Here is a 13044-nt window from a genome sequence, read left to right as displayed (position 1 = left end):
TGAGATTTAGGAGACATGTAGAATCGGCTTCAGGTCTCAATGGGTTAAAACACGACGAGCAGAAAAGAGGAAAGTGATGTGATAAGAATCTGTGCACTCTGCTCCGTTCGTCCGCGTGAAAGCACATCAGTCGTCAATCCATTCTATTGGTGGAGTCTTAGCTGTTCTGAAATAACCATATTGTTTTGAAAGAGCTTTGGTATTAACCCTTTAAGACCGGGAAAGCATCTGTCATTTTTTTCTTTGGGCTATTCAAAACAATAGCAGATCTACAAGCTCACAGCGCGGCACCGAGCGCCACGCTATGAGCTTGTAGATCTGCTATTTTTGAAAAATTGTGCAAATCCTTGAATAGGCTATATATATATTTAAAGCGAACATTTTAACTTCAATCTTTGCTTCTGGGGATTCCACAAATGTCTTCTAAATCCTGACAGTTAAAAAAACAAAAAAACAAAATACAAATTAATGTATTTGGCCGCGGACCCCCATCTCAAAATATGTTCCAGGGACCCCCAGAAGCACAGATTTGAGTTAAAAAATCCCGCTTAAAAGAAATGTATATATATTCAAAGATTTGCAAAAATGTTCGCTATGAGCGCTATGAGCTTGTAGATCTGCTGTTTTTGAATAGCCCAAAGAAATCTAAAATGACAGAGATGCGTTTTCACGGATTTAATGGGTTAAAACAGGGTGTGGTGTGTGTGTGTGTGTGGGGGGCGTGAGAGAGACAGAAAGAGATAGACAGTATACGAGTGTGACTGCGGGTGCATGTGTGAAGAGGACTCTGTAGGCATTAGAATTAGAGTGTGTTCAAATAGGCAACAGCTCTTACAATATTGTCCCAGACAGCTTTCATTATCAAAAGAGCAGCTGGGTTGCGGGCGACAGACACATCAATCGACTCCCTTATTCTTTGAAATTCGGATTTATGAAAATGTCAAGGAACTCGGGTAGATATTCCAATGCTTGTTAGAGTACAATAGACTGTTATCGGGCTACATTTTTCTCCTTCCCCCATATATCTGTGTCACATATAGCTATGCCATTGGGAGCGGTAAATAATGACTATTCTTCGAGTATAGTAACAGTTTAGACTGCGTCAGCCGGAAAACCTAAATCTCTTCTGGCACGTTCGCCGTGCGGAATTCCATTGAAACAGCCACGTTGCGACGGTAGACATTATTTTGTTTTGTAACCGCATTACAGCGGGTCGACAGCCTGGATTCTCCGAGAATGAGCTACTGTATATTTGTCAGTAATCACACCTTGTGGAAAATGAGATGATTACATTTTCCATCCCGGGCTCCCTTTGCACGTGAACGCAAACCCCCGCTGTTGCGCGCGCGCACACAAGTAAATATCTTGAAAAAATGCAACGGTGAAGGTGATTTGCCATGTTTTATCCCATTGAGACCTGGAACGCATCTGTGTCACTTTAGATTTCTTTGGCTATTCAAAAATAGCAGATATACAAGCTCATAGCGCGGCACCGAGTGCCGCGCTACGAGCTTGTAGATCTGCTATTTTTGAAAAATCTTGAAAAAAAAAGGTTTTGAGCTTTTTTTCAAAAAACTGTTAGGATTTAGAAAACATTTTTAAGAAGCGCCTCAGGTCTTAATGGGTTATTTAGCCCACGTGGTGGGCTGTGAGTGGCCTTGGCGGGGGCCCCGGTGCTGCTCGGAGCTTGAACAGTCGAGGTAATTACTGTCCTCTGTGGATCTCGCAGGCGGCAGATCAGATTAAGAGGCTCTATGATCTGTTCCTGAAAGTCGACGCCACTCAAGTTGAAGTCAATCCCCTCGGAGAGACTCCCGAGGGACAAGGTATGCCATCCCCCCACCCTCCCCCCCACCCCAACTTCCCCCTTGCACTTCTTTATCTAGTGCCTGTTTCAGAGAGAATGCTTATCTGCTACATGTATGTCTTGTCTTGAGTGTCTAGATTTAAGTTTGCTGCCGGCCGTGGGCATGTCTGTACTACGTGTGTTTTTGGTGTGTGTGTGAAATGTCTGCATTTGTTTGTGTGTGTGTGAGGAATACTGTAGGTAGTGGTACTGTGGCTGGGGTGCGTGCTTTGTTTGTATCATTTAATGTATTTTTTTTTAGACTATGCCGAACATCTGTGGAATTTAACTAAATCATTCTGGGACTGTGGGAATTTGAAAATGTGAGGCATATACAGGTAGATTAAATCACACGGCATTCCTTTGACTGTGTCGTACGCTCGCACACCAACCTCCCGAGAGTGTGAGATGAAACGCATATTGGTTTCAATTTTCTTTTCAACATCGTCCTTGGCAGGTTCGCGGATTCCGAGCCGTAACGAGGACTTCTAGTCTCTACATTGATTTCCTCATTCAGAGCATGTTGGGGAGCCGTAGCTGAGTGGGTAGAGAGGCCGCCTGGGAGTCAGAAGGTCGCCGGTTTGACCCCTGAGCAAGTCACTTAACCCCTTAAGACCGGGAACGCATCTGTGTCGTTTTAGATTTCTTTGGCTATTCAAAAGTAGCAGATATACAAGTTCATAGCGCGGCACCGAGTGCCGCGCTATGAACTTGTAGATCTGCTATTTATTTATTTATTATTATTATTATTTTTTAATAAAAACAAAAACAAAATATTCTCAGGTCTAAATGGGTTAACCCCTGATAGCTCCGGCCCATGTGCTCGTCTGAGCCACCTGAGCAGCCACCTGAGCAGCTGGGTGAAGTCAGCAATTTCTGAACAGAACACGCTCTCTCCTGTACCGACTGGGGGATGCTAAAGTTGTCTGCAACAGTCTTCATCACTAATTTACTCAACTCAAATCGAAAAATATCCAACCACGTTTCCACAAATCACCTCGAAGCATCTGGCAGAGATGACATTACCTTCTTTACCGATTCTGCAAAGGTTACTTTAATCACATTAACCTTGGCATTTTGGGCAGGTTTTCAAAAAGACACTTCATTTCATTTGTCACGATGAAGTATTATACTGTAGGTCGTAAGTGGTTAAATGCTGACCTTTTGAATAATGCGGGTTCAGTTCTTTAATGGTAAATCCGCAGATCTTAATCTTTCGCACTGTTGAATCTCTGTCTCCTGAGTCAATCTATTGGTCCCCTGTTCAAATGTACACGACTAGAAGTTCTGGCCGCTACGCGGCCCGAACGTCTAGCTTGACGCGTCGTTCACTTTGCAGTGCCACCTTACAGGCACCTCACAGTGTGAGAGAGAGTTTTGTGCTCTCCTAAATCCACGGCAGGCTTTGAAAGTACCCACTTCAGAAAGAGGTGACGTGCATCACCTCTCCAATGACCAAAACCCACTATGGAAGCCGTCGAACTGGTGCGATCTGACGGCATCCTAGAATTTATAGGTAGGATGTGATGTCATGTGATGTCATGCTGTCGTGAGATTACGTCACACTGGCGTTGTCATCGTGATGTCAGATTAATTAAAATGCACAAATAATAATGCATGCCATAGGAAATCCAATACACTACATTTCATGCAGCAACTTTCTTATTTAACGTACTCTTCGTATTTGTATGAAACTACATCACACATTTTTCCAGTTACAGTTTTTGTCCCCGCCGTCGACCCGCGATTGCTTGGGATGGGCACATTATCAAATGAAATCAATATTGCTTTGAGGCAGGTGGTCGCGGACCACAAGCTACTGCCTCCCGGACCACTTGGGTCCCCACTGCGCAAAGCTGTTTGTACTAATAAGACGACAGCATACCCACACACACACACACACACACACACCCTTCTTCTCATTCACAGAGAGAATGCGTTTGCACGCAAGTTTATATTATTAATATGTTAAACGTTTTATTATTCTCATTTGTTATTTATACTCATTATTCAAATAAAAGTTACTACTAATAATAATAATAATGATAATAAAATACACTAATCCTATATTAAAATTGGCTTAAGGGAGGGCAAGGGGTTGGACCACGCCATCACACTCATGTCACCATGACTCAGCCATAACCACATACTAAGGAGTTCCCAAAGCAGCCATGCCCAAATATGGAGTGTGTTGTCTAACCTCAATGTGTCATCGTGGCATCAGGCACAGACAAATCACCATATGTGGCCACAAAAGGGGCCAAGCCCATATATAGGCAAATACTAATGACATCAGGGATCTCGATTTATGCCCATAAAAGCGACAAGGACTGAGAGATAAAGAGATCTCCATAGATGGCCATATCAGTCGGATCGGCGGTGCAACGTATAGGTATGAGGGCCGAGTGGCGGCCCGAACACTAGATGTGAGGGCCGCATAGCCGCCCGAACCTCTAGTCTCTGATAGAGATTCAACAAAGAATCTGACAGATTTCAATATTGTGTCGGCACTTCAATGCATGGGGCAAAATGTCAATTGGCTTCTCCCAAGTAAACATTGGAAGAACATTCTGTTCCCTAGCAAACTGCTGTGAGGCTTATATTTCTATTTCCATAAATGTATGGTTAATACATTAAACTTGCATGGCAATTAGGTGTCTTGCTCAAATACTAAGTACAAGTATGATTGCTGAACAGTGGCCAACTGTGAGCTGTTTACGTACAGACGCAGTACAGAACATTGCATCATTGCGTCTTTGATGTTATTTTGTCTCCCCTCAAAACTGGCTCTTGTTTCCAGGTATGCGTTATCAAAGCTTGGCAAGAGAAGAGGACTTTTTCTGTTGTTTCATAATTGCTTATGAATATTAATGAGTATAGGGCTATTCTTTTGTTGCTAACGGCGACGCGCTATAAAGATACAAGTCGGCTTTACCCCCGCGAGCATGGAGAGAACACGGTGGTGATTGAGGCTGGCTTTTTAACCCGTTGAGACCTGAAGCCGATTCTACATGTCTCCTAAATCACTAAAACAGTTTTCTGAAAAACGTATGTTTCTATATCAGTGGTGCTCAATCTTTTTCATGTCAAGGACCCCCAAAATTATATGTAGTTGGCCGCGGACCCCCATCAACATATTTTGTTCCAGGGACCCCCCAGAAGCAAAGATTTGAGTTAAAAATGTTAGCTTTGAAAATATATATATTCAAAGATTTGCACACATTTTCACAAATTTAAAAAAATAGCAGATCTACAAGCTCGTAGCGCGGCACTCTATTTTTGAATAGCCCGAAGTGTAAAATAATGTCTAAAAATGACACAGTTCCAGGTCTTAATGGTTTAAAACAAGCTAGTCAAGTAAAAAAAAAAAAACAGCCGAGTTTTTCTTTTGTTTTGTTAAGAATAATATATAATTATTCTTGGGAGTGAAAACATTTCCCCTTGCTGTTTTTATTTGCTGTTATTGTTTGATTAAATGTGTCTGTATGGTGAATGCCTACAACAGCACGCCAGAGGGAGAGCTAATGTGTCTTTTAACGGAAATGAAAGGGGTTGCAGAGTCAGACCTGTAGAGATCAAAATGCCAGGAGGATACACCTCACTTCATTTATGTTTTGCTGCGCCCAATGCAATTCTTACAGTCTAGAGGAGATTCATGTGCTTGTGTATGTGTGTGTTTTCAGTGGTGGAAAAAGTAACTAGTAACTAAAGTTTTCAAATAATTGTAGTGGAGTACTATATTTGCCTCTGAGATGTGGTGTAAAGTAAAAGTATTGGACATCAGAAATACTCAAGTAAAGTACAGATACCTCAAAATTGTACTTGAACCCATTAAGACCTGAGCCGATTCTACAAATGTCTTCTAAATACCAACAGTATTCTGAAAAACTTATGTTTCTATATCAGTGGTTCTCAAACTTTTTAATGTCAAGGACCCCCAAAATTATTATGTATTTAGCCGCCGACCCCATCTCAAAATATTTTGTTCCAGAGACCCCCAGAAGCAAAGAATAGAGTTAAAAAATGTTCACTTTAAACAATATATATTCAAAGACTTGCACACATTTTCACAATGTATCAAAAATAGCAGATCTACAAGCTCGTAGCGCGGCACTCGGTGCCGCGCTACGAGCTTGTCGATCTGCCATTTTTGAATAGCCAAAGTGTAAAATAATGCTTTTTTAGCTCAAATCAAAAAGTGACACAGATGCGTAAGTAAATGCACTTAGTTACTTTTCACCACTGGATTCATGTGGTTGTGTGTGTTTTGTTAAAATCTCGTGCTTGGTGTCTGTCTGCTGCCTGTATGTACGGGCGTGCGTCTCCCTCTCTCTGATTGTATTTGTCTGGTCTGTTTGTAATTCTCAGCGTCTGCCCAGTTCTATGTCTGCGCAGTGTTTCCTGTATCTCTAATTACGCATCATTACTCTTTGCTAGCGTGTGGCGTCGTGGGACATGACATTCATTGCATAATGCATTTCTACTTGGACTATTGCCTGGAGTTGTGCCGTTTTGCACCGTTTTTGATAGCTGAAAGGTTGCAAACTATCCAATGCATTATCTTATATTGGATTAGTAAAATGCTGAATTATTTTGATGATCACTGCTTTTATGATGCTAATTAATTTGAGCAACTGGTCAAGGACCTCTTCAAATCACCTTTCGCCTCATAATGAGTCTGACACCTTCTTCAACACACATTCTTTTGTTCTCATGTATATGGATGTCTGTTGAAGGGAAAAACGGGGGTGTGTAGTGACAACTTCTTTTCAGGGGCAAAACAGCGCATTTTTAAGGGCAAAACAGGGAGGAAAAAAATGCATTTTCAGGGCACTTTCAGGGAAAGAACAGTAACGTGTGAAGTTTTGAAGTGGCACATCTGTACATTTGAATCATTTAAGTACATTTCTGTAATGTGAACTACAGCTCAAGTTGTGGAGACACTCGTGCTTCGGACGGCTTAAAGGAATACTATCACGATTATCAACAGTATCTCTATGCGTTGTAGGGCTAATGTTATATTAGCAGCCATTGAAACTGAGTTATCTGTGCGTGTCTGATACGCCGTCAAAGTTGTGATAAAAAAAGTTTACCGGTACTTAACCCATTAAGACCTGAGGCCGATTCTACAAATGCTAAATTCTTGAACGTTCTTACACTTTAAAGGTGTTTTTTTTTATTCAAAAATAGCATAGGTTTGTAGATCTGCTATTTTTGAAAAGCCAACACTAAAATAAAAAATGATACATATGCTTTCCCAGTTTTAATGGGTGGTGTCACGGGGGTAGAATCCATGAATGTGAAAACTAAAACCCTTAAAAAAGCCCTTCATGTTGTTTTGCATCTAACCTCAATGGCTGTGATATTGTCCTTGTTTGCTGTGTTTATGGTATAAAATAGTGATCTTGACTCCAGATCATATGAATCAGGTTTTTGTAATGGCATATGTAGGTTTGCCCGTGAAATGCATCATGGGATTTATAGGAACACAGAGAAAGACAAAATGCGTGTAACGTTTGCACCAGAACATTTTGCAAACCACAACCCATAAGTAATCTGGGAACCCATCAACAAAAAAACAAAACAAAATCCAATGAATGAATTTGCCTCTGGGGGCACCGCCCAATTCCCCTTGTAGAGACCGGATGTCGGCCCGTTTACCCTCCTTCCTTCATTTTGTTTTCATTCCTAATAACAACAGCTCTACACGTTGTAATGGGACTTTCCTGACAGATTCAGCTGCAGAGCTCTGAATATGTCTTAAGAGATCAGGGTTGAAGTGACGTATGGTCATGCTCCTGCTTAAGTTTGCACCCGGTTTGTTTACATCATGTAGCCAGCTAGCTAGCCCACATGTGTAATTTGGAAACAAGTGATAAACTATTCCATCCACCACAGCTTGCCTACTCATATGGCAACGCTCGTTGACGCGCAAGGCCACCGGCTCGAAGTGGGAATTCCTCTGTGGGCCTTGGGCCTCGCTGTCGGCAGGCCTACTTTGTTATGTGATGACAAAAACTCACAGGTGTGGTTTGTGCACTTTACCGGTGCAAAAGACGGAAACGGATGACCATCAAAAATGAATTCAAATGCACACTTAAACGGCGATCGTGTCCCTTTTAAGAATCCTGGTGCTCACAGAAATAGAATAAGTAGTTAAAAGTAAAGGGTCTCTGGGTTACTTCTAACAGGAGTAAACTGGACCCACCTGCATGTACCGTACTTAAAAATAAATACAAAAACAGTCCATGTGTAAATAAATAGAGCAACATTTTGACTTCATCGGCATCAAACAATTTGAAGTTCTATGAGATTTGGTTTTGCATATAAGCCGGTAAAAAAAAAAAACACGTTATGCCTGCCTGCTGTTTTTGCAGGTAGCATTACGATTGCGCGGCTGCCTTTGAAATGCATCTTCTTTTGAAGTGTAAAGGCAATGTCCATTTAGCATAATGGCTTCTGCTTTAGAGTGACACGTATGCCTCAGTGTGCCCGTCGCTGATTTAACCCATTAAGACCGGGAACGCATCTGAGTCACTTTAGACCTCTTTGGCTATTCAAAAAATAGCAGATATACAAGCTCGTAGCGCGGCACCGAGTGCCGCGCTACGAGCTTGTAGATCTGCTATTTTTGAAAAATTGTGAAAATGTGTGCAAATCTTTGAATATATATTTTTTTGAAGCGAACATTTTTAACTCAAATCGTTGCTTCTATGGGTCCCTGGAACAAAATATTTTGATGGGGGTCTGCGGCCAAATACATATACTTTTGGGGGTCCTTGACGTGAAAAAGATTGAGTACCACTGATATAGAAACAAAGGTTTTTCAGAAAACTGTTGACATTTAGGAGACATGTAGAATCGGCTTCAGGTCTCAATGGGTTAATCAAGACTAATGGGGTGAGCTGCCAGTCTTCGTTTCATTTACTTAAGGTGTTTGAGCTTTTAATGAGTTTCCCCGTTTTCCTTTCCCGAAGTTTTAATGCACCGTCCCTTGCCCCCTTTTTCCATTTCATCTCGCTTTTTTCTGTCCCGTCTTTCTCCTTCCCTTTTTCTCTCCGTCATGTGCTTGTCTCTTCACCATGTTGTCTGCTGCAGTGGTGTGCTTCGATGCCAAGATCAACTTTGACGACAACGCCGAGTTCCGCCAGAAGGCGGTGTTTGCCATGGACGACAACGCCGAGAGCGACCCCACGGAGACCGAGGCCGCCAAGTGGGATCTCAAATATATCGGACTGGACGGAAACATCGCCTGCTTTGGTGTGGAAACGCAACCCTGCTTTCAAAGCACACAAACACATGCACGCAGGCACACGCACACACACACACTACCAGTGGTGTTAAAGTAACTAAGTACATTTACTCAAGTGCTGTACTTAAGTACAATGTTGAGGTATTTTTTACTTCACTGGAGTACTTTCAATTTTCAGTACTTTTACTTCTACTCCACTACATCTCAGAGGCAATTATTGTACTTTTTACTCCACTACTATTATTGAAAACTTTAGTTACTTTGTAGGTATTGATTATTATCACAAAACATACATTAACCACTTCAGCCCTATGTATATTTTGGCCTTTTGAAAATAGCAGATCTACAAGCTCACAATGCATCGCGATGCGATGCATTGTGAGCTTGTAGATCTGCTGTTTTCAAAAGAGTTTTATACATTTTGCACTTGTGAAATGGGACATTCTGCACAATGAGTACTTTCTAATTTTGGTACTTTAAGTATATTTTGATACCAATACATTTACTCAAGTACATTCACAATTCTGGACTTTCACTTGTAACAGAGTACTTCTACATTGCGGTATTGATACTTTTACTTAAGCAAAACATTGGAGTCCTTTTTCCACCACTGAACACCACACACGCGCACGCACGCACGCACGCACGCAGAAGCTCACCAATTAATTCAGCCACCGTCTACTCTTGGAGTGCTCGGGCGTTACTGTTTCTAAGTAGCTGAAACTCAGTCAAAGCAAAAGGCAGTCCAGGCAGCCCTCGTATCCAGTCCACGTTACCAGCAGCTTTTCTCAGGACTCCAGCAGGAGCGCTGCCATAACCAATGCATAATAATTAGCCATAATCCTCCCGGAAAGTCTCCAGCGAGCCGGATTGTTAGCATTCTCATTAAAGGTTCCCTCTCTTGTCATAAATCAAAGCTTTAGCAGCACTAACAGGTGCTTCAGCTAGCTACCCCGTAGCCCTCATAAACACATTAGAAGTGTTCGGTTAGCACTAGCGCTGCTGCCTGCCACCCCCACCTGTCTTAAATGTAATATCGCTTTTTTAAGGCCCTGGAGATCCTTGAAAGCTCGGTAAAGCTACCGACGTAACAGCTGTTAAAGCGATTTTCCCCGCTTTGATATTGAGATCTCTTTAGAGCTTTCCCGGGAACCCGGCTCGGCTCCGCTAATGGGACCGTTTTACACGCCGTCGTGCGATGGAATCGCGTACCTGCCGAATGGCAGATCTACAGGCGCCGCGACGCGTTGCATCGCGGCTTGTAGATCGGCTATTGTCGGCGCACGACTCCGAACGTACAACGAAGTATGAATAGCGTTTAGACCAGGGGTGGTCTACTTTCCAGACACACAAAAGTAGCAAAAATAGCCGATCTACAAGCTCAAAACGCGTCGCGACGCGTTTTGAGCTTGTAGATCTGCTATTTTTGCTACTTTTGAATTGGAATCCTGATTATTTATTTTTTTGTTGTGCTATGCAATAGGAATCCTGAAAAGTAACATCGTTTATTCAATTTCAAATGCAATCTTTTGGCTCCCATTTAACTTTAACCTTAACCTTTCTAGTGCCAGGCTAAATATTGGCTAAAACCACATAAAGATCCATAGTAGAACTTCCATGAATCAGCATTCCCCTAGTCATTATAATTACATTTCTCTGCCTCGCTCAACATCAAGATTTCAAGCTGATTCTGGAGACCCGGCTCTGTATACGTGTTACACTGTATTCATTTAGCTTATTTGTTCCTCTGTAGTTGGTAATTTACTGCTTGATTTCATTGTTCGTGCTCTTACATTTATATTTGATCTTTCCCTTAGTACTGGTAATGTTCATTTTAATTAACTGCGCGTTACCTGCGTCACTCTTTTACTCTCAGGGGTTTTGATTCAATCCTGGAGTCGTGCTAGGCCTTAATAGCCATCTCTAGCTTCATTATATTGTAGGTCATTACCAGGCTACAGTATCATTAGTAGTCCTCTAAGTTATCAAGCAAACACACTTAACACATTGAGTGCCATAAACGGTCCGGGCCGTTTTTGAGCAGCTATGCTTTATGTGCCATAAACGGTCCGGACCATTTTTTTTAAAATATATTTTTCCCACGTGGGGCGCTCTAACGGAACTTTGGGATCATCCAAGGAGTCTCTAAGAAGGAGAGGCCGGATATGGATCCATGTCAAAAATGCTTCCGGTTGTCCGCTCCAATGTTAACTCCTTGACTAAAAGCTTAATATCTCCATTTCTTTTTAACGTGGTGGAAGTGAGACGTTTTCGATCGGCGCTCACTCTGCAATGGAGGATCGCGTTAGAAATATTATTGTTCCAGGCGTTAGTCGGGACCCTCCGCCGTCTCGCACGCACGCTTTGTTCACATGCGCGTCCTCGACGGGGCTTCTACAGCACGCAACATATCAACGTAAGGGGATGGAAGATATGCTGGCACTAGATGTACCCTATTTCAATAAACCTCTGGCACACAATGTGTTAACTGTGTCAAAGAAAGTCTGGCTAAGGACATGGCGTTCATGTAAATGAGTCTCTTCTGGCATAATCATTTTTGTATTGGATCTGAGCATTTGCTTTGTACTTTCGTGTTAGAAACAAAACGTTTTGACCCTTGACCCCTGTTAACACAGTGAACGGAGCGGGGCTGGCCATGGCCACGTGTGACATCATTGACCTGCACGGCGGGAAGCCGGCTAACTTCCTGGACCTGGGGGGAGGAGTCCAGGAAAGACAGGTGTACGAGGCGTTTAAGCTCCTCACCGCTGACCCCAAGGTAAGAATCAAAGAGAGAGTGTGCGTGTGTGTGTGTGTGTGTGTGTGTGTGTGTGTGTGTGTGTGTGTGTGTGTGTGTGTGTGTGTGTGTGTGTGTGTGTGTGTGTGTGTGTGTGTGTGTGTGTGTGTGTGTGTGTGCGCGCACACATGCATGCACTTCTGCTTTTGTGCAAATGTGCACACTATTGACTTCCACGTTGACACTTCATCTTCTAGTATGAGGGCGCAGATTCCCAAGTATAGGCTCTATTCACAGCAGCCATATTATGAAGACATTCACAGGTGTTACCAATGATACTAATGAAGGCTCTGTTCCATTCTGGTCAAACAGAGTGAGGGTGCTGATATTGTACATGTTGGCTCACTGGAAACACTCTGCTACACCAGTGGGTCTATAGTTGGGGTCCAGGGACCCTCATGGGTTTCCAAATGGCCCCTTACAGGTGTGTAACTCTGAGAGTGTACAAATGTATTGAATTTGTGAATGAATGTGTACACTCTCAGAGTTATGGGGGTCGTGGAAACCACTGTGCTACACTAAATGGAACAGAGCCTTCATTAGTATCATTGGTAACACCTTTGAAGGAAGTGATACTATGGCTGCTGTGCATAGAGCCTATTGTGAACCTAAACATGCCTAATGCGGGCTTTATACTCACTAAAAAAGTGACTCTCCACCAAACATACTACTTCAGACTACAACAGCACAAACTGTCGGCCGACGGCACGTTGATGTGCGCATGCGTTAGAGCTGGCAGTGCTTGTCTGCAAGAACCTGCCGCTGTTGCCAAGTCTGCTTATTGTAAGCGACTTTGGGCTTGTTTTCCCGTAAAGTAGCTTGTAAATATGCATAGTTGCGGGTTGCTTTTGTTTGGGCTGGTTTCGGAAGTGTAGTTGATCATTTGGTAGGGATGTCCGATATTATCGGCCTCCCGATTTTATCGGCCGATATTAGCATAAAAATTGATATCGGGAAAATATCGTTTTTTGGAAAAAAAAATAAAAAAATTGCTTTATAAATAAGTTACAGGAGTTCTTACTGTATATGGTGTGTGTGATATGAAATTTGAGCTTACCCTAATCACAATAATCCCCGCATATATCGGTATCGGTTGATATCGGTATCGGTAATTAAGAGTTGGACAATATCGGTATATCGGTTATCGGT

The 13044-nt window shown here is 42.5% G+C and overlaps 1 protein-coding gene across 1 annotated transcript in view; it reads left to right on the top strand.

Annotated features, from left to right (window-relative positions):
- Positions 1-13044, top strand: part of suclg2 (succinate-CoA ligase GDP-forming subunit beta) — a 204766-nt gene that overhangs the window by 97270 nt on the left and 94452 nt on the right. The window contains exons 7-9 of the mRNA XM_084063217.1: positions 1730-1826; positions 8945-9106; positions 11735-11877. Coding sequence (XP_083919343.1) covers positions 1730-1826; positions 8945-9106; positions 11735-11877 — 402 coding nt within the window. The remainder of the gene's footprint in view (positions 1-1729; positions 1827-8944; positions 9107-11734; positions 11878-13044) is intronic.

This window comes from Gymnoscopelus microlampas (assembly GCF_963454915.1).
Source record: "Gymnoscopelus microlampas genome assembly, chromosome: 7".
Lineage (NCBI taxonomy): Eukaryota > Metazoa > Chordata > Actinopteri > Myctophiformes > Myctophidae > Gymnoscopelus > Gymnoscopelus microlampas.
Note: the sequence above shows the minus strand (reverse complement) of the source record. Positions and strands in the feature narration are given on the sequence as shown.